The sequence below is a fragment of the Pongo abelii genome, chromosome 14 (assembly GCF_028885655.2).
Source record: "Pongo abelii isolate AG06213 chromosome 14, NHGRI_mPonAbe1-v2.0_pri, whole genome shotgun sequence".
Classification (NCBI taxonomy): domain Eukaryota; kingdom Metazoa; phylum Chordata; class Mammalia; order Primates; family Hominidae; genus Pongo; species Pongo abelii.
The window spans coordinates 102,046,329-102,067,827 of record NC_071999.2 but is presented as its reverse complement, the minus strand read 5'-3'; the positions used below and the strand labels follow the sequence as shown (position 1 = coordinate 102,067,827).

The window sequence follows — 21,499 nt, the reverse complement described above, 5'->3', positions numbered from 1 at the left end:
AAGAGACACTCTGGCCTTTTGAATTTTCAGCATTTTTGGTTTGATTTTTTCTCATCTTTGTGGGATTATCTACCTTTGATTTTTGAGATTGCTGACCTTTGAATGGGGTTTTTCTAGGGTCCTTTTTGTTGATGATGATTTTGTTGCTTTCTGTTTGTTTTTAACGGTCAAGCCACTCTTCTGTAGGGCTGCTGCAGTTTGCTGAGGGTTCATTCCAGACCGTAGTTGCTTCTGTTTTTCCTGTACCCAGAGGTATCACCAGTGAAGGCTGCGAAACAACAAAGATGGCAGCCAGGTCCTTCTAGAAGCTCTGTCCTAGGAGGGTACAGACCTATTGCCAGCCCAAACACACCTATAGCAGGTGGCTGGAGACCCTTGTTGTGAGATCTTATGCAGATAGGAAGAATGGGATCAGGGACCTGCTTAAAGAGGCAATCTGGCTGCTTGTTGGTATAGCAGATGTGCTGTTTTGGGGTGGATCATTTCTCACCCAGACTGTTTGGACTCTCCAGAGCCGGCTGAGTAGAACAGCTGAGTCAACCGAACTGCAGAGATGGTAGCCGCTTCTCCCACTGGGAACTCTGTCTCAGGAAGAGATCAAAGCTCTGTCTTTATAATCCTGGCTGGTGTGGCTGAAGCCTCTGCAGGGAGGTCCTCCCCAGTGAGGAGGAATGGATTGGGGTCCTGCTTAAAGAAGCAGTCTGGCCATGATCGGGTGGAGCAGCTATGCTCTGTTGGTGGGGGAGCCTTCCTTTTCTGGACTGTTTGGACTCTCCAAAGCTGGCAGGCTGGAACAGCTGAGTCGACCAATCTGCAGAGATGGTGGCCACCCTCCCCCGGAAGCCCTGTCCCAGGGAGAGATCGGAGCTCTGTCCTTATAACCCTGGCTGGAGTGGCTAAAGCTTCCACAGGGATAAGTGTATTTTTTGCATCTAAATAAGTATGTCCTTTTCATATATGATCTATTTATTATTCATTTACTGTCTAAGTATTTGAGTGACTATGTTTTCCCTCCTGGGGATATATTAGTTTACAATATTAAGATCTTTTCTCTTGTGCAGGTTAAATTTTAGCAGGGGTAGCGTGCATAGGGAGACAGACAATAAGTGATAGACATATATGTAAATTGCGTTACATGTCAAGAAGCTGAGAAATGCTATGGAAAAAGAAAAAGAACTGGGTAAGGGAAAATCAGGAGCAGAGAGTCAGGTTGCAGACAGATTACAATTTTAAATAAGGTTGGCAGGATACGCCTCATTGAGAAGATGACATTTCAGCAATGACCTGAACGAATTGAGGGAATTAACAATTCAAATACTGAGGGAAAATATATTCCCACCAGAGTGTCTAGCTGATGCAGAGGTTCTAATGCAAGAACATACTTTATGTAAGAAGACAGCAAAGTGTACGGCTAGAACACAGCAAGGAGAAGAGATGAGATAACAGAAGAATGAGGTGCCAGATAATATCAGGCTTGTAAGTGTTAGGATTTTATCATTGACCCATAGAAGCATTTTGTAGATTAATATTTTGCATGTCACTTTACATTTTGACATCATTTAAATTAGTGTGTGATGTTCTTGACAGTTAAAAAATGTCTATATCAGAACTATCAGTCTTTTAAAATTTCTTCATAATTTTTATACTTAAGAGTTTTGTGGGGTTTTTTTTGTTTTTGTTTTTTTGAAAGAGTCTCACTCAATCCCCCAGGCTGTAGTGCAGTGGTGCAGTCTCGGCTCACTGCATCCTCCACCTCCTAGGTTCAAGTGATTCTCCTGCCTCAGCCTCGCATGTGGTTGGGATTACAGGCGTGCACCACCACGCCGAGCTAATTTTTTTTTTTTTTTTTTTTTTTTTTTTTTAGTAGAGATGGAGTTTCACCATAATGGCCAGAGTGGTCTCGAACTCCTCACCTCAGGTGATCCGCCTGCCTCAGCCTCCCAAAGTGCTGGGATGATAGGCAGGAGCCACTGTGCCCGGCCACTTAGAGTTTTAATTCTATTAATTATCCTTTCTATGTATCAAACATACTGAAGTCAAAACAAAATAGTAACTTTTCACTTGTCCAAGGAAATTGACAAATCTTTAATTCTCTCCTTTTGTAGCTTGCTTTCTTCTGCCTTTATAAATTTAAGTGGATGCCAGTAGTTTTAAGAAACTTTACAGTAGTTGTAAAGAATATTTTAACACTTTGAATATATCATCTCATTGCCTTCTTTTTTTTTATTATACTTTAAGTTCTAGGGTACATGTGCACAACATGCAGGTTTCATACATAGGTATACATGTGCCATGATGGTTTGCTGTACCCATGAACTCATCAATTATGTTAGGTATGTCTCCTAATGCTATCCCTCCCCCAGGCCTCCATCCCCAAACAGGCCCCAGTGGATGATGTTCCCCGCCCTGTGTCTGAGTGATCTCATTGTTCAGTTCCCACCTATGAGTGAGAACATGCAGTGTTTGGTTTTCTGTTCTTGTGATAGTTTCCTGAGAATGATGGTTTCCAGCTTCATCCATGTCCCGGCAAAGGACATGAACTCATCTTTTTTTATGGCTGCATAGTATTCCATGGTGTATATGTACCGCATTTTCTTAATCCAGTCTATCATTGATGGACATTTGGGTTGGTTCCAAGTCTTTGCTATTGTGAATAGTGCCACAATAAACATAAATGTGCATGTGTGTTTATAGTAGCATGATTTATAATCCTTTGGTTATATAAGCAGTAATGGGATTGCTGGGTCAAATGGTAATTCTAGTTCTAGATCCTTGAGGAATCACCACACTGTCTTCCGCAAAGGTTGAACTAATTTACACTCACACCAACAGTGTAAAAGTGTTCGTATTTCTTCACATCCTCTCCAGCATCTGTTGTTTCCTGAGTTTTTAATGATTGCCATTTTAACTGGTGTGAGATGGTATCTCATTATGGTTTTGATTTGCACTTCTCTGATGACCAGTGATGATGAGCATTTTTTCATGTGTCTGTTTGTTGTGTAGATGTCTTCTTTTGAGAAGTGTCTATTCATATCCTTTGCCCACTTTTTGATTTTTTTTTTTTCTTATAAGTTTGTTTGAGTTCTTTGTAGATTCTGGATATTAGCCCTTCGTCAGATGGGTAGATTGCAAAAATTTTCTCCCATTCTGTAAGTTGCCTGTTTACTCTGATGGTAGTTTTCTTTTGCCATGAGCTCTTTAATTAGATCCCATTTGTCAATTTTGGCTTTTGTTGCCATTGCTTTTGGTGTTTTAGTCATGAAGTCCTTGCCCATGCCTATGTCCTAAATGGTATTGCCTAGGTTTTCTTCTAGGGTTTTTGTGGTTTTAGGTCTAACATTTAGGTCTGTAATCCATCTTGAATTAATTTTTGTATAAGGTGTAAGGAAGGGATCCAATTTCAGCTTTCTGCATATGGCTATCCAGTTTTCCCAGCACCATTTATAAAATAGGGAATCCTTTCCCCATTTCTTCTTTTTGTAAGGTTTGTCAAAGATTGGATGGTTGTAGATGTGTGGTGGTATTTCTGAGGGCTCTGTTCTGTTCCATTAGTCTATATATTTGTTTTGGTACCAGTACCATGCTGTTTTGATTACTGTAGCCTTGTAGTATAGTTTGAAGTCAGGTAGCATGATGCCTCCAGCTTTGTTCTTTTGGCTTAGGATTGACTTGGCGATGCGGACTCTGTTTTGGTTCCATATGAACTTTAAAGTAGTTTTTTCCAATTCTGTGAAGAAAGTCATTGGTAGCTTGATAGGGATGGCATTGAATCTATAAATTACTTTGGGCAGTATGGCCATTTTCACGATATTGATTCTTCCTATCCATGAGCATGGAATATTCTTCCATTTGTTTGTGTCCTCTTTTATTTCTTTGAGCAGTGCTTTGTAGTTCTCCTTGAAGAGGTCCTTCACATCCCTTGTAAGTTGGATTCCTAGGTATTTTATTCTCTTTGTAGCAATTGTGAATGGGAGTTCACTCATGATTTGGCTCTCTCTTTGTATGTTAATGGTGTATAGGAATGCTTGTGATTTTTGCACATTGATTTTGTATCCAGAGACTTTGCTGAAGTTGCTTATCAGCTAAAGGAGATTTTGGGCTCAGATGATGGGGTTTCCTAAATATACAATCATGTCATCTGCAAACAGGGACAATTTGACTTTCTCATTTTCTAATTGAATACCCTTTATTTCTTTCTCTTGCCTGATTGCCCTTGCCAGAACTTCCAACACTGTGTTGAATAGGACTGGTGAGAGAGGGCATCCCTGTCTTGTGCCAGTTTTCAAAGGGAATGCTTCCAGTTTTTGCCCATTCAGTATGATATTGGCTGTGGGTTTGTTATAAATAGCTCTTATTATTTTGAGATATGTTCCATCAGTACCTAGTTTATTGAGAGTTTTTAGCATGAAGAGCTGTTGAATTTTGTTAAAGGCCTTTTCTGCATCTATTGAGATAATCATGTGGTTTTTGTTGTTGATTCTGTTTATGTGATGGATTACGTTTATTGATTTGCATATATTGAACCAGCCTTGCATCCCAGGGATGAAGCCCACTTGATCATGGTGGATAAGCTTTTTGATGTGCTGCTGGATTCAGCTTGCCAGTATTTTATTGAGGATTTTTGCATTGATGTTCATCAGGGATATTGGTCTAAAATTCTCTTTTTTGTTGTTGTGTCTCTGCCAGGCTTTGGTGTCAGGATGATATTGGCCTCATAAATTGAGTTAGGGGAGAATCCCTCTTTTTCTATTGATTAGAATAGTTTCAGAAGGAATGTTACCAGCTCCTCTTTGTACCTCTTGTAGAATTCGGCTGTGAATCCATCTGGTCCTGGATTTTTTTAGTCGGTAGGCTATTAATTATTGCCTCAATTTCAGATCCTGTTATTTGTCTATTCAGAGATTCAGCTTCTTCCTGGTTTAGTCTTGGGAGGGTGTATGTGTCCAGGAATTTATCCATTTCTTCTAGATTTTCTAGTTTATTTGCGTAGAGGTGTTTATAGTATTCTCTGATGGTAGTTTGTATTTCTGTAGGATCAGTGGTGATATCCCCTTTATTATTTTTTATTGTGTCTATTTGATTCTTCTCTCTTTTCTCCTTTATTAGTTTTGCTAGCAGTCTATCAATTTTGTTGATCTTTTCGAAAAACCAGCTCCTGGATTCATTGATTTTTTGAAGGGTTTTTTATGTCTCTGTCTCCTTCAGTTCTACTCTGATCTTAGTTATTTCTTGTGTTCTGCTAGCTTTTGAATGTGTTTGCTCTTGCGTCTCTAGTTCTTTTAGTTGTGATGTTAGGGTGTTGATTTTAGATCTTTCCTGCTTTCTCTTGTGGACATTTAGTATGATAAATTTCCCTCTACACACTGCTTTAAATGTGTGTCAAAGATTCTGGTACGTTGTGTCTTTGTTCTCGTTGGTTTCAAAGAACGTCTTTATTTCTGCTTTCATTTGTTATTTATCCAGTAGTGTTTCAGGATCAAGTTGTTCAGTTTTCATGTAGTTGAGTGGTTTTGAGTGAGTTTCTTAATCCTGAGTTCTAATTTGATTGCACTGTGATCTGAGAGACAGTTTGTTGTGATTTGTGTTCTTTTACATTTGCTGAGGAGTGGTTTACTTCCAATTATGTAGTCGATTTTAGAATAAGTGCAATGTTTTGCTCCGAAGAATGTATATTCCGTTGATTTAGGGTGGAGAGTTCTGTAGATGTCTATTAGGTCTGCTTGGTGCAGAGCTGAGTTCAGGTCGTGGATATCCTTGTTAACATTTGTCTCGTTGATCTGTCTAATATTGACAGTGGGGTGTTAAAGTCTCCCATTATCATTGTGTGGGAGTCTAAGTCTCTTTCTAGGTCTCTAAGGACTTGCTTTATGAATCTGGGTGCTCCTGTATTGGGTGCATATATATTTGGGATAGTTAGCTCTTCTTGTTCAATTGATCCCTTTACCATTATGTAATGGCCTTTTTTGTCTCTTGATCTTTGTTGGTTTAAAGTCTGTTTTATCAGAGACTAGGATTGCAACCCCTGCTCTTTTTTTCTTTCCATTTGCTTGGTAGATCTTCCTCCATCCCTTTATTTGAGCCTATGTGTGTCTCTGCACATGAGATGGGTCTCCTGAAGACAGCACACTGATGGGTCTTGACTCTTTATCCAATTTCCAGTCTCTGTCTTTTAATTGGGGCATTTAGCCCATTTAAATTTAAGGTTAATATTGTTATGTGTGAATTTGATCCTGTCATTGTGATGTTTGCTGGTTATTTTGCCTGTTAGTTGATGCAGTTTCTTCATAGCACCAATGGTCTTTACAATTTGGCGTGTTTTTGCAGTGGCTGGTACCAGTTGTTCCTTTCCATGTTTAGTGCTTCCTTCAGGAGCTCTTGTAAGGCAGGCCTGGTGGTGACAGAATCTCTCAGCATTTGCTTGTCTGTAAAGGATTTTATTTCTCCTTTGCTTATGAAGCTTAGTTTGGCTGGATATGAAATTCTGGGTTGAAAATTCTTTTCTTTAAGAATGTTGAATATTGGCCCCCACTCTCTTCTGGCTTTTAGGGTTTCTGCCAAGAGATCAGCTGTTAGTCTGATGGGCTTCCCTTTGTCGGTAACTCGACTTTTCTCTCTGGTTGCCGTTAACACTTTTTCCTTCATTTCAACCTTGGTGAATCTGATGATTATGTGTCTTGGGGTTGTTCTTCTTGAGTAGTATTTTTGTGATGTTCTCTGTATTTCCTGAATCTGAATGTTGGCCTGCCTTGCTAGGTTGGGGAAGTTCTCCTGGATAATATCCTGAATAGTGTTTTCCAACTTGGTTCCATTCTCCCCATCACTTTCAGGTACACCAGTCAAACGTAGATTTGGTCTTTTCACATAGTTCCATATTTCTTGGAGGCTTTGTTCATTTCTTTTTACTCTTTTTTCTCTAACCTTGTCTTCTCGCTTTATTTCATTAATTTAATCTTCAATCACTGATACCCTTTCTTCCACTTGATTGAATCTGCTATTGAAGCTTGTGCATGTGTCATGAAGTTCTCATGCCATGGTTTTCAGCTCCATCATGTCATCTAAGGTCTTCTCTGCACTGTTTATTCTAGTTAGCCATTTGTCTAATCTTTTTTCTAGGTTTTTAGCTTCCTTGAGATGGGTTCGAATATCCTTCTTCAGCTCAGAGAAGTTTGTTATTACCGACCTTCTGAAGCCTACTTCTGTCAACTCGTCAAAGTCATTCTCCATCCAGCTTTGTTCTGTTGCTGGCAAGGAGCTGCGATCCTTTGGAGGAGAAGAGGCCCTCTGATTTTTAGAATTTTTAGCTTTTCTGCTGTAGTTTCTCCCCATCTTTGTGGTGTTATCTACCGTTGGTCTTTGATGTTGGTGACCTACAGATGTGGTTTTGGTGTAGATGACCTTTTTGTTGATGTTGATGCTATTCCTTTCTGTTTGTTAGTTTTCCTTCTAACAGGTCTCTCAGCTGCAGATTTGTTGGAGTTTGCTGGAGTTACGCTGCAGACCCTTTTTGCCTGGGTATGACCAGCAGAGGCTGCAGAACAGCAAATAATGCTGCCTGATCCTTCCTCTGGAAGCTTCATCTCAGAGGGGCAGCTGCCTATATGAGGTGTCTGTTGGCCCCTGTTGGGAGGTGTCTCCCAGTTAGGCTACATGGGGGTCAGGGACCTACTTGAGGAGGCAGTCTGTCCATTCTCAGAGCTCAAACACTGTGCTTGGAGAATGATTGCTCTCTTCAGAGCTGTCAGACAGGGACGTTTAAGTCTGCAGAAGTTGTCTGCTGCCTTTTGTTCCACTAAGCCCTGCCTGCGCAGGTGGAGTTTAGAGGCAGTAGGCCTTGCTGAGCTGCGGTGGGCTGCGCCTAGTTCGAGCTTCCCAGCCGCTTTGTTTACCTACTCAAGCCTCAGCAATGGTGGACGCCCCTCCCCCAGCCAGGCTGCCACCTTGCAGTTCAGTCTCAGACTGCTGCGCTAGCAGTGAGCAAGGCTCCTTGGGTGTGGGACCTGCCGAGTCAGGCACGGGAGAGAATCACCTTTTCTGCCGGTTGCTAAGACCTTGGGAAAATCACAGTATTTCGGCAGAAGTGTCCCATTTTTCCAGGTAGTCTGTCACGCCTTCCCTTGGCTAGGAAAGGGAAATTCCCTGACCCCTTGTGCTTTCCGGGTGAGGTGACGCCCTGCCTGGGCTGCACCCACTTTCCAACCAGTCCCAGTGAGATGAACCAGGTACTTGAGTTGGAAATGCAGGAATCACCCATCTTCTGCGTCAATCACACTGGGAGCTGCAGACTGGAGCTGTTCCTATTTGGCCATCTTGGAACACCCCCATCTCATTGCCTTCTGGCTTCTATTGTTTCTGATAAGAATTTAGCCTTTAATGTTATTGAGATTCTTTTGTATACAGCAAAAAAAGCATTTCTGTTGTTCTTTTCAAGATTTTAGCTTTTGCTTTTAACATTTTGACTGGTGTGTCTGGCTGTGGATATCTTTACATTTATCCTTATTGGAGTATATTGAGCTTCTTAGATTTGTAAATTATGTTATTAATCAAAATTGGGAAACTTTCAGTAGTTTTTTAAAGTATCTTCTATGTTTCTTTTTTCTTCTCTTCCTGGGTCTTCTATTATGCATATGTTGGCATGCTTAATGGTGTCCCACGTTTCTCTGAGAACCTGTTCATTTTTTTCAGTCTTTTTACGTTCTGTTCTTCAGATTGTATAATCTTTATTGATTTATCTTCCAGTTGCCATTCCAAGTTGTTTACACAGAAAATACATACATATCCACATATAAATTATTAGAATTAATTATATAGTTTAAGGTTGTTTAATACCAGGTCAATGTCCAATAATTAATTATATTTCTAAGAGTTGCAACAAACGAGAAATGCAGTTTAAATAGAGATACCATTTACAATAGTATGAAAAATATCAAACACGAAATTTTTGTGGAAATTGTCAAGCAGATTCAAAAACTCATCCAGAAATTCAAAGCACCAAGAGTAGCTAAAATAATCTTAAAGCATAAAAAGTGATAATTGCTTTACTGGATATCAAGATCTTTGATAAAACTACATAATTGAAAACAGTTTGGTATTAGCACAAGGATAGAAAAATAGAGCAATGGAAGAAGGATAGAGAACCTGGAAATAGAGCCATGCATATATTAACACTTGATTTATAACAAAGTTGGCTTTATGGAACAGTAAGCATAACTTACTTCCGCCTTTTCACGTCATACACAAAAATTGATTCCAGATGGATTATAGAGCTAAACATAAAAGGCAAAACAATAAATCTTCTTAAAGATAATATAGATTATCTTTTTGACTTTAGAGTAGAGAAAGATTTCTAAAATGAGACCCAAAACCCAGTAGCCATCAGGTATAATACCAATAAATGGAACTACTTTAAAATTAAGGGCTGCTTCCCATCATAACACATCATCAGTACACTACAAAACAAGCCATAGAATGGGAGAAGCATATCTCTACACATATAACCAAAAAAAGCCCTTAAGTCTTAGAAATCAAACTCTTCCAAGTCAGGGGCCAAAAAAGATAATCCAAAAAATACTGGAAGCAGATTGAACAGGCAAGTCGTAAAAGAAGCCAAAGAACATATCAAAGGACGTTTAGTATCATTAATGATAAGAGAAAAGAAAATTAAAACCCTGATGAGATATCTTTACATATGTACGAGAATGATTTAAATTATAATCTGACAATACAAAGTGTTTCTTAGGCTGTGAGGTAATGGAACTGTTTGTTGTATGTTGCTGGTATATATATTATTTTGAAAAACTATTTAGCATCTTCTGAAATGGAAGATATGTATATCCTGTTTTTAGAGCTCTAAACTGGAAAAAACTCAGATGTCCAGCAGCAGTAGAATAGATAAAAGACTGTATATTCATATGATGGAATTCTGTACCGTACTAAAAATTAACTACAGCTACAGAAAACAGTATTGATAAATCTCACATTATTGAGTGGGGAAAGAACACAAAATAATACTGCATGACTCCATTTATATGAAATTTAAAATTGATTAAATGTTTAGCAGTGCAAGTTTAGGGGATAAACTATAAAGAAGAGCAAAGTTGTTATTACCATAAATGACAAGAGGGTGGTTGTCTTTAGAAAAGTGGGAGGGTGTGGTAATTGACAGAGATCTGAGGAATATTTTTGGAGTTGCTGGCAGTGCCAGTGACCACGATAGTAGGTTTATGGGTTAATTCACTGAGCTCTACATTTTGTTTTGTATATTTTTTATTTGTGTTATTTCACATACTCACAAAAAGCTTAAATATAATGTTACATTACAAATGAATCATTATGCAAAGATATGAAGGAATTAGAGTTAGTAAAATGATTGTTTGTTAGGCTCTTTCAGTGGTATATCACATTTAGTACAGTAAACATTGGAGGGCTTTGATAGTGAAAGATGGTGCATGATACAGTGAACAAACTGGATGGGAAAGAAAATATATTCACCTGTAAAATGATATGTACGATACTGGTCTTTTTAATTTATAAATATGTTTGCAGAAAACAAGTATTCATAGTCGGTTGGGGATTATTTATAATCCTACATCAAAAATAAATGAAGAGAACACAGCTATTTCTAGAGGAATTTTGGCAGCTTTTCTTACACAGAAGAACATGTTTTTGAGAAGCTTTCTTGGGCAACTGGCAAAGGAAGAAACTGCTACAGCTATTTACTCTGGAGATAAAATTAAAACATTCCTTATTGAGGTCAGTAGCTATTTGAAATATTAAATATGTACATATTACATATTTTAAAAGTGTAAGTGTATTTGGAGATATTGTTACTGAAAAGCATTGATAGGTTTAAACAAATGGAGATAATAAACATTCCTTTTCAAATGGGAAAAGATAAACATTAAATGATATGACTTTGCACAGAGGCATTTAATAAATCAGATTTCATATGTTTCATTAACTACTTCATGATTCTTAAAGTTGATGGCATTCTAGTTAGGATATGTACTTAAGCGAAGAATTGGGGGTTAAAGCGTTACGTAAATCTCAGGTATTTCACTGAAGGGGTCCATTATGGGGGGAATTTCAACAATGATCCTCTTGAAGAAACAATCATTATTCATTCAATAAATACATACTGATTGTTTATCAGACAATGGAGATAAACTTGTGAACAAGCAGATAGAGTCCCTGTCCCTGTTCTTTGTGGAGCTTACATTGTAGGAGGAAAGACAGACAAAATATTTATAAGTGGTTTTGATTGATTTGCTTTCAAAAGTCAGGTCATTAGCTAAGGATTAGAGTGGCAGTATGTATTTTTAAAGGGTCGAAGACAAAAAGAGGAAATGTCGAATATTTTACTGTTATTCTGAGAGTGAGAAAGTAAATTAAATACATTAGTGAAGGAAGATTTCTGGTCATTGCTGAGGGCCCACTTGAGATTAATGATAATAAATTTAAAGCGAGATCAGCATTGGTCGTATGTTTTTCTCCAGCTGTATTTTACTGTTTTCACCCAGTTGCAGACTCAGCAGAGTTGTGTTTAACCAAGGTTGGGGTTTAGACCAGTGAATATGACTGAGGGGGAGCATTCAAGGGGGCTAAACATGGAGAAGTTTTGGTTATAGTAAAGTACCCTGAGATAGAACTTGGTTAAAAGGAAATTATGCCGTGGGAAGGATGATAGACAGTGAATAAATGGTAGAGTCTGTGGACTGAAAGTTTGAGTAATGGTTGATCTAGGGATGGGGGGATGGTCATGAGGTTGTGGTCAGAAAGGGGATGATTGAAATGGGGATTTTGGAGGTAAAGAGGATCAGGGCCTACATGGTCCAACACCACAGCCACTGGCTACGTATGGCCATTTTATACTTAAAATTAAATAAGATTTTAAATTCAGTTCCTCAGTCATAGTAGCCACATTTTGAATGCCGCATAACCATGTGAAGCCATGGCTGCCATATTGGACAATGTGGGAAAACATTTTCATCATCATGAAAGCATCTGGGAACTTGTTAGAAATTCAGAATTTAAGGCCCGGATTCTACTGAAGTAGATTCTGCATTTTAACAAGATACCAGGTGATTGGTATGTACATTAAAGTTTGAGAAGTACTGAGAGAGAGAAACGTACCTTAGTATGAAGGTGCAATGAGATATATGTGGTTTATTTTCTGTGAATGTCCATATATTTTTTCACTTTGACCAAGGGTTACTTTTATTATTTCCATATTTAAATATATTATTACTAAACTGGTCTTCTGAGATTAGTATAATGGGGAGAAAGGAGTATTTCCATTTTAAACACTTTTTAAATTGAGAATACCAAATAAGAGGTACTGAGTTCAGAATTTAATAAATATTTAATTTCATTTTCTTCATATCAAATTTTATTTAAATTGATGTTCCCTAGTAATTTACTAGTCCAGTAATTTCCCTGAAATTCTCAAAGAATGAATAGCAAACTGTATCAACTTGTAACAAGATTTAAGCATGTTATAAATGACTTGTCAAAACAGAATTCTTTTTTTAAAAATGTTCTTTCAGAAGAAAATTATACTAATGATTTTAAAAGTATTATTTAAAATTTTATACTAATATTAAAGTAGTTTTTTAAACAAAATGATTTAATATATTTACTGTTCTCATATTAGTTTCATCAATCTTAACTTTTGCTTTAGGGGATGGATAAGAATGCTTTTGAGAAAAAATATAATACTGTTGGAGTGAATATTTTTCGAACTCACCAGTTGTTCTGTCAAGATGTACTTAAATTGCGTCCTGGAGAAATGGGTATTGTCAGCAATGGGAGAGTAAGTAGAAAAAGCTATTGCTCTCTTTTCTCAGTGACACTGCAATGCACTGGTCTGCCTTTTTTCAGTCACAATTCCCCTGATGTGACACACACACAGGACGGTGTTCATGAGCTGAAGACACCAGACACAACTCAGCATAAATAAAATGGGGTCATGACACACTTCCCATTCCTTCATTCTTTTCCCTATTCAATGAGAATGATGATGTGGGTAAGGAAGAATCTTCTTTATGTGTCTCGCTTTTATTTTGTTCTAATGTAAGTATTAGAAGAAACAACTTAATGCACATCATCATCAAAACATTGTCATTGAGAACCACTGTTGTAGTAGGTGTAGTAAGTAGGTTATTACATCTTTTTTCTTGTTCCTACAGTTGTTTATGTTAAATGGCATTAGATACTATTTTAAGTTTTGAAGTATCAAGTAGTACAAATTGCCATGTAGTATTTATTAATATTTACAAAGCTATTGGAAGAAAATCTCTTACTCTCCAACCACCCTAATAAAACTTAATAGCTTATTGTTTTTCCTTTCAGCCCTTTTTTCTACCATACATAGATAGCCATTTTTGGTTTTTTAGAATATATCTTTATAATCCTACTATATATAATTTTACATCATGGTTTTTCTGTTAATATAAATGTTTTTCTGATTACAGTCTTTGTAGACACATACAAAATAAGTGGATGATATCTATATACTAATATTTTTAATATGATAGTCTTTTATTTCATACAAATTGTTTAAGTAAAAAACTGAATCTGGTGCTTAGGTTTATTAAGAAATCAACAAATGCAGTGTGTTTCACATATCTGTGGCTTGAATTTTCAAATTATATATCCCTAAATCATCTTCAAAGTTCTAATGCACTCTTAATGTTTTGTTTTTCACTTATTTATGAACTCTGTTCACCTGCATGTTAGATTCAGGTTCATCTATGTACAGTGCTATTTTACACATGACAACAGCTGCCATTTATTGTAAAAAGTATTGGTGAATTTTGGTAGTGAGATATGTATAGCTCTATAAATGGCATTGCTTTTTTGCTTTAAAAGTTACTTTGGGAGGAAATACAGCTTTTAAAAACAGTTCTAAAACTTTCGGCTATCTTTGACCATGTCAAGCATTTTAAGGGATAAAGAAGGAAACAGTGGCACCTGTTTTATCTAGTGCCTTGCCTTTTGGTTATATACTAGGGAAAAGCTACCCTATGTCTTGTCAGTTTGATATAATTCATATAGTGTTATTGACAATAATGATAACAAATACTAGATACAGTTATGTTCAACTTATTTCTCATAAACATAAAACTATGTTTTGTCTTGACTTTCCTTAAAATTGACAAAAATATTAAGATATTAATCTTACACCTACTGTGAACCAAACATTCCTCTAGATTCTGAAGGCACAGCAGTAAACAACTATGTTTTCATGGGGCTAATATTTTGATGGATAGAGAGAGACAACAAACAGCACCCTTACTGATAAGGCATCTATCTTAAGTATGTTTATGCTGCTATAAAAATATGCCACAGACTGGCTAATTTATAAAGAACAGAAATGTATTTCTTATACTTCTGGATGCTTGGAAACGTAAGGCCAATGTGCTGCCATTGATGTCTGCTGAGGGCTGCTCTGTGCTTCCAGGATGGCCCCTTGTTGCTCTGTTTTTACATGGTGGAAGGTAGAAGGGCAACAGAGTGCTCCCTTCAGTCTTGAACTCTTTTATTATAAGGATACAAATTCCATTCATGAGGGCAGAGCCCTCGTGGCTTAATCATCTCCCAAAGGCCACACGTCTCAATGCTATCACATTGACCACTAAGTTTCAACACATGGGTTTTGAGGGACACATTTTGTCTTAGTCTGTTTTGTGCTGCTGTAACAAAATACCTGAGACTATATAATCTCAGAAATTTGTTAAAGAACAGAAATTTATTCTCTCATACTTCTGGAGGCTGGGAAATCCAAGATCAAGGCACTGGCATCTGATGGGAGCTTTCTTGCTGCATCCTCATATGGCAGAAGGCAGTGGGGCAAAAAGGGGATGGATGCTGTGTTCCTACATGGCAGGAGAGAGCAAACCCACTCCTGAAAGCCTTTTTATAGTGGCATTAGTCCATTTTTAGGCCACAGCCCTCATGACCTAAACACCTCCCATTAGGCCCCAGCTCCCAACACCGTTGCATTGGGGATTCAGTTTTAACATAAATTTTGGAGAGGACAAAGACATTCAAACCATAGCACATTCATAGCAGTGTCATTTGGGCAAAGAACCAAAGAAGGTGAAGGAGGAAGCCATGTCAAATATCTGGAAGAGGATTGTTCTAGACAGAGTACAGTGAATGCAGAGGATGTGAGGTGAGATCATGTCTCTGAATCCTGTGAATCATGTCTGCTATTCTAAGAATAGCAGGTAGGAAGAGAGCAGTCAGGAGAGAAGCTCAGAGAAGTAGCTGGGGGCCAGATCATATTGGGTTTTATAGGAAGTTTAAGGACTCCCACTTTGAATGAGTTGGGAAGTGCATAGTTCTGGGCAGGAGATTGGCATCATCTAGCTTATGTTTTATTTGGATCACTAGAGGCTGTTACATTGGGAATATACTATAGGGGGTCAGGGAGCCAGTTGGGAGGTAATGCAATAGTCCAGATGAGAGATGATGGTGGCTTGGACCAGAATGGTTCTAGTGGTGGTAGTAAGAAGTGGATATGGGATGTGTTTTATGTGAAGAATGGACAGGAGTTGTCCAGGGACTTTGGTGTGAGATGTGAGAGAACTAAGTTACTGGCAGAATGGAGTTACTGTGGATCAAGATGAGGAAGTCTGCAGGATGAGTGGGGTTCTCAGGAGCAGTATAAGGGGAAGGAAAGAGAATTCAGTTTGGACCTCCAAAAAACTTGTTAAGAAGGTGATTGAATATGAGTGTAGTGCAGAGGAAGGATTGGGGCTGGAGATAGATATTAAGTCAAATTATGTTGACTTTCTCTGTTGACTAATGGAAAAATGTAATTTCAATTATCCTTTTATTTGTATAACCGTGGTTTTAATAGAAAAGTATGTTGGAAAATAAGTCTTGTGGTTTATGAGCGATAATGTAATACTTAGCTTATCACTCTGAAAGTAATGCTATTAAGCATAATAATCACAGCAATGTAGCAGATGTTATAAAAATTTGGAATCAGGTAGTTTAATGCTTGTAATAAGTATGATATTTTAGTATAAATCTTCATTCTGAGCCTGTTCAAATGTTTCCATTAGAATTGGAACATATGCAAAGTTAAAATTGTTTATAAATGATCAACAACTAGGGTACAATGATGATCACACAGTTTCTTAAAAACACTGAATAATTTAAAATTAACATATTTAATATTAATGCCACAAATAATACCATTGTTATAATAATATTTATTTGTATTACACTACATATTCACAATTTGCTGAAAGACATGGGGTAGCAGGGAGTGGGAAAAAAAAGCAGGATCTTTTTTTTGTTTTATAGTCAGATCTGGATTCAAATTCCAGCTGCACCATTAATTACATTACACTGTGAGACCTGATTTCTTCATTTGGCCAATGAGAATGATAATAATCTGTCTTACAGGATTGTTGGGGTGATTAAATATGCTCCTATATTTAAAGCACATAGAAGGAACCCAAACACAGAGTAAATTTTCAGTAAATATTAACTGCTATTTTCTCTCAGTATTTGAAGGGCATCATGAAAATAGTGGGCATTTGTAGACTTAATTTGTGTTACACTAGCTAAAAGTTAGCATAAAATCAAAACTAGTTGATCAAACTTCTGTGAGTAGAGAGACATTTTTAGCTCAGTATGTGGATGAAAATCTGACAGAGTTTTCTGCAATTTTGATGACCTGTCAAATGAAGAAATGCATTTCTGTTACGGCAATTATTCTATAAAACTGAAAAATCACATTTGTCAAATGTTATAAAGAAGATTTAAGCAACATAATTTTCAAGTTTATTGTTCTTTTTCCCAACTTGGACATTATGTGATTTTATGCTATTTACTTTATTCCACAAATTTTCAACTTTAAATAGAACTAAGACACGGAAACATTAGGTTTCTCCTATTTGATGCTGTGCTTAACGTAAGCAAAATACAGCCAGTTTTCTGGTAAACTTAATCAATAAAGATAGCCAATGTAGTTAACCCCTTAAGACAATACTTTTAAGATTTTATTTCCTTATTCTATGTTACTAACAAAACTGCCCCTGTCGCTAGAGGTAGTATAGATAAAATTCAACTGTTTTCCAAGACTGCTGATTCATAGTTCAGAAATGTAACATTGAATGTGCTTTCAAAGTTGCTTTAAAAATTATATCACGTTGTAAGACAATGAAATGTTTATATGAGTACTTTTAGTATTATAGTGCCCATTTTTGTGTTTTTAAGAGCCCGTGTTTTATATTTAAGGTGAAACATGATATTTATTTAGTTGGGATGCCAAAATCCCAGTTAGTCATCTTTGATATGAGAAAATGGATAGAAAGATTCAAGAACTGTGCTCCAGTAATTTTTAGATAAGATGAACTGTAGAAGCAGGTGAAGGGGAAGTGAGAAAATCTGGCTACAGCCATTACATTCTGGTCTTTTTACCAAGAAAAAAAATAATCTGGTTGACATGTTTTCTGATTATCATTAAATATAATTGTTTTGTACATAAGATTATGTCAGTCTACAGTAGGGCTTTGTGTACGTGGTGTTAGGATGATTGTATGTACTGATTTCCTCAGAAAGTGCTCATGGTAGTAGAGTCAGTAGTGGTTGTGATGGGAGAGCCATCCTGAGAAATTAGGTATGTGGCAATTTGGCAGCTTCTAACTTTGTAGTTACTGGTTTAAAGTTAATATAGGTGACCTTGCTAGGCTCCTAACCATTTGTACAGTATCAGTTAAAAGAAGACTGGTTGGTTTTATTATAGTAAGTATGTGATTTTTATGTGATTTGTCTCTTGGGTTTTGCTATTATGTCTTTCTTATAAAGTAATTCATGTCTATATAGTGTAGACTACAATTTATAGATGAATGTGAAAGAAAATTGAAATTAAAAGATTTTTTAAAATATAGACCATTGCTTTCAAAATTGAATTCAGATTGAAACGGTATTTGGAAGCATCATGATTTATGTTTCAAATCATAATTTATGATTTATGTTTCAAAGTAAAACTTTCTAATGGAAATAATTTGCTAATTTTTTATATTGTCACTTTGATTTTGGTGTTTATACAGATGTTATTTGTAATATCAAAGTGAGAAAGTATTTATATCTTGTTTCCTAGTGTATTTAGTAAATGGCAGGATTAATAGCTACCATATCTTTAATCTCTAATTCATTTTTGCTTAACAAAGAAATATCTATTTGATGAGGAAATGTTTTTCCTAAACTGATATCTTCTAGAAGATATATGATAATATAACTGTTTTTATTTTAAGTTCTTAGGACCTTTAGATGAAGATTTTTATGCAGAAGATTTTTACTTGTTGGAAAAGATAACATTTAGTAATTTAGGAGAGAAAATTAAAGGCATTGTTGAAAATATGGGAATCAATGCAAATAAGTGAGTATATAAGTTCTAAGAGCAATTCATTTTGGGTTTGGTATTTTGAGTCTGTTTTTGTTTTAAGATTAGAAAATGTTTCAAATATATAGACAAGTAAAGGTATAACAAAAGGCATATATAAAGAATATAAGGAAATAATACAAGGCATCCATTTACTCACCATCACAAAACTGTAGATGTTAATGTTTTCTTTGCCTTGGCTCTGTCTTTCTCCTTGTTTCTTACCTATCCACCCCAATCTCCTCCCTCCACAAGAGGTAACCATTTTCCTAAAGGTTGTATGCATGGTTCCCATATTTGTGTTTATACTTTTGCTTCATATAAATATCCGTTATTGGTGTTTATTGTGTTGAAGGCTGTGACTGTTATAGAGAAATGCTATTATACATAGGTCTCCCTTTGCAGTCCACTTGGGTAGATTTAACCATGTTCAGATATATAAAGCCTTTCTTGAAGCATTAATTGTAACATGAAATATGGAACTCTTTCCAAAAAACTCATACACTGTTTGTCTTATCTAGCATGAGTGACTTTATCATGAAAGTCGATGCCCTTATGTCCTCTGTGCCTAAGCGTGCATCTCAATATGATGTCACATTTCTTAGGGAGAATCACAGGTAAGAATGTAATCGTATCTGTTTGTGGTTTTTCTGTTAATGCATGCAATTATTTCCATTTGTTTTCATAACATGGTAAAATTTAAGGTAGAATTAAAAGTTATTTATTAGGGAATAAATGTATTTGACAGTATTAGGAAGATAAATTCCAGTTAGTTATATATTCTAGTAAATAAAGGGTAATATATATGGAGAGAGAGGGTACGAAATTTCAAGTAAGTTAAACATGGTATAATTTGTCATATTTTTAATATCTTTCATGCTTAAGATCATTTGTAATTTTTGCAGTATCTCAAGATAGTCATAAATAATATTATCTTTATATTTTCAATGTGTAAAGTGACTGAAGAGTTCTGATTAATCAAATGTAGGGTGGCCTCTGTCACAGAGCTAAACACACATGCGTGCGCAAGAGTTCAGAGGAGTGAAGGGAGGGTCCAGGCAAAACTGAACTGTTGTAGGCCCAGCTGCTGCCTCAGGCCAGCAAGGTGAATCAGCAGATCAGGAACAAGTGTGTGAGCTACAAAATTGCTGCTGCTGCCTCTCTGTCCTCTAGATCTCCTGAGAATCACTGTTGTTGCCCGCCCAGGCAAGAAACATTCTGGAAAATATGATTTAGCCTGGTCAAGTTGACACATTATAAAGCTGCTGCGTGGACCAAGGGTCCAAGGATTTACTCAGTCAGGCTCCTGTGGAAATAAAAGGCTGTTTAATCACTATCATATGTGATTTCTATGCCCATATTCTTTATGAGAGTGCCTCATTAATTGTAAAAGTAGCTAAACTGCTTTTTAAAAAAATACTATTGAAGATTCCCTGAGCTCACTCAAGTGTCTTACAGTTACCACCTTTAGTAATTTTCTCTAGAAATACCATTTTTTATCCGGAAAGAGCATTCTTTCCTATCAAGGGAAATAATAATATTTTATAAATATGGTTAAATTTATATGTAAATTTCTACATTAAAGTCACACTCTGTTATTGAATTTTAGAAAATGTCAGTGAGCCTTTGAAAATTGATCATTAGGATAATACAGTATGCCACAGTGATGGGCAAATACTTCAGGTCACTTTACATTTGAATTTATGAATTATCAGTATTATTTCCATAGTTATATCTGTATATTTCATGAGCATATGCATATACTTCTAAAATCACATAAAAATATTTATTCACAGCTTTTTAGAGAGAGAGATGTGTGTGTATACATGTATATATATATTTAAACACAGCATTGTATCTTTGCCATTCTGCTTCTATGTCTATAAGGAGTCGTTTTATAATTAAATATGTTAAAACACTTGTTATAAATCCGTTATTTCTGTATTGATATGTTTGATCTTAATTCCAACTTTTAAAATTTAAATTGGCTTATAAGAAAATTTAAATTTGACAAGGTAACTTAAATTAGAAGTTTTGAAAAAGGAGAAAGAAAAGAGTAGGAGTAGATTGAAATCTGGAATAAAGTGAAAAATGAGAAAAAACAATTGTATTTTTTCCCCAGCCCTGAAAGATCTCTATATTAGCCTATTCCCTTCCATTTAGACTCTGTGGATTTGACATTCTTCTAACATCTTAGACAAAGGCAAAAATAGCAATCCTAACTACTCACCCCATCATCCCAGGAACTTACAACATTGAATGTAAGTTGTGTGAGAAACTATGAGGTCTTGAAGGAAGCCTTGCAGGCTGTGGCAATAATGACCCTGCTGTCATGAGCATACCATGAATTTGGCTCTAAGTTTTCCAGTTTATACAGTTCCCAAGTTCATGAGAGGAAAACAAACTAGGTGTTCAGGTGAAATGTAATTATTCTTAGAAGAGGGAGGACAAAGGAATTTCTCCCAGGAGCCTTTATAAAGAGAATGCTATATAATGAACAGTGTTTTCAATATTCTTAAAATAGATTACTTGACCTATTTTATAGATAGGTTAACAGTATCATAACAAAATTCAACTCAGAGTTTTCTATTGCAACGGCCTGTTTGAAATGTGTTCAATATATCTGTAAGAGTTGATTAACTGTGTATACCTAAGCAGTTCTTCACCCTTTTTTTTCTGACATGGGCTTTAATAATTAATTAACTGTCACTGTGCTTGACAGTATTCTTCTGGCTAATGACATGAAGTGTATCAATAGTTTTTTGGCAATTGAGTACAAATCTGTTACCTTAAATAGGTGGTAGTTAGCATCTTGTTGTTAATATTGCATGAGAAATAGGATGTTCTGCTCTATTCTTGGGTTAGTCAGTGTACTACCTACTAGTGGGCTCAGGATTCTACTCAGAAAACTGTCTTGTACATGTATAATCAGATGGTGGGGACTATGGAATTCTGCTTCATACAACTTCCTAGAATTAGCAGTAGTCTGGGAGAAAAAAGCAGCAGTAAACAGATGCATACTGAAGCCATAATTACATCTCATACAGCATACATAAAATGACCAGTTTTGAGTGGTGTTACAAAGTAGGATAGTAATTT

At 36.3% G+C, this 21,499-nt stretch overlaps 1 protein-coding gene across 2 annotated transcripts in view; it reads left to right on the top strand.

Moving 5' to 3' along the window:
* The window catches only part of UGGT2 (UDP-glucose glycoprotein glucosyltransferase 2), a 276,140-nt gene that overhangs the window by 159,504 nt on the left and 95,137 nt on the right, over positions 1 to 21,499 (top strand). For both annotated transcript variants that reach the window (XM_024230998.3, XM_054529561.2), the window contains 4 exons: positions 10,543 to 10,749; positions 12,677 to 12,808; positions 18,273 to 18,397; positions 18,922 to 19,017. In XM_024230998.3, the coding sequence (XP_024086766.1) occupies positions 10,543 to 10,749; positions 12,677 to 12,808; positions 18,273 to 18,397; positions 18,922 to 19,017 (560 nt within the window). The remainder of the gene's footprint in view (positions 1 to 10,542; positions 10,750 to 12,676; positions 12,809 to 18,272; positions 18,398 to 18,921; positions 19,018 to 21,499) is intronic.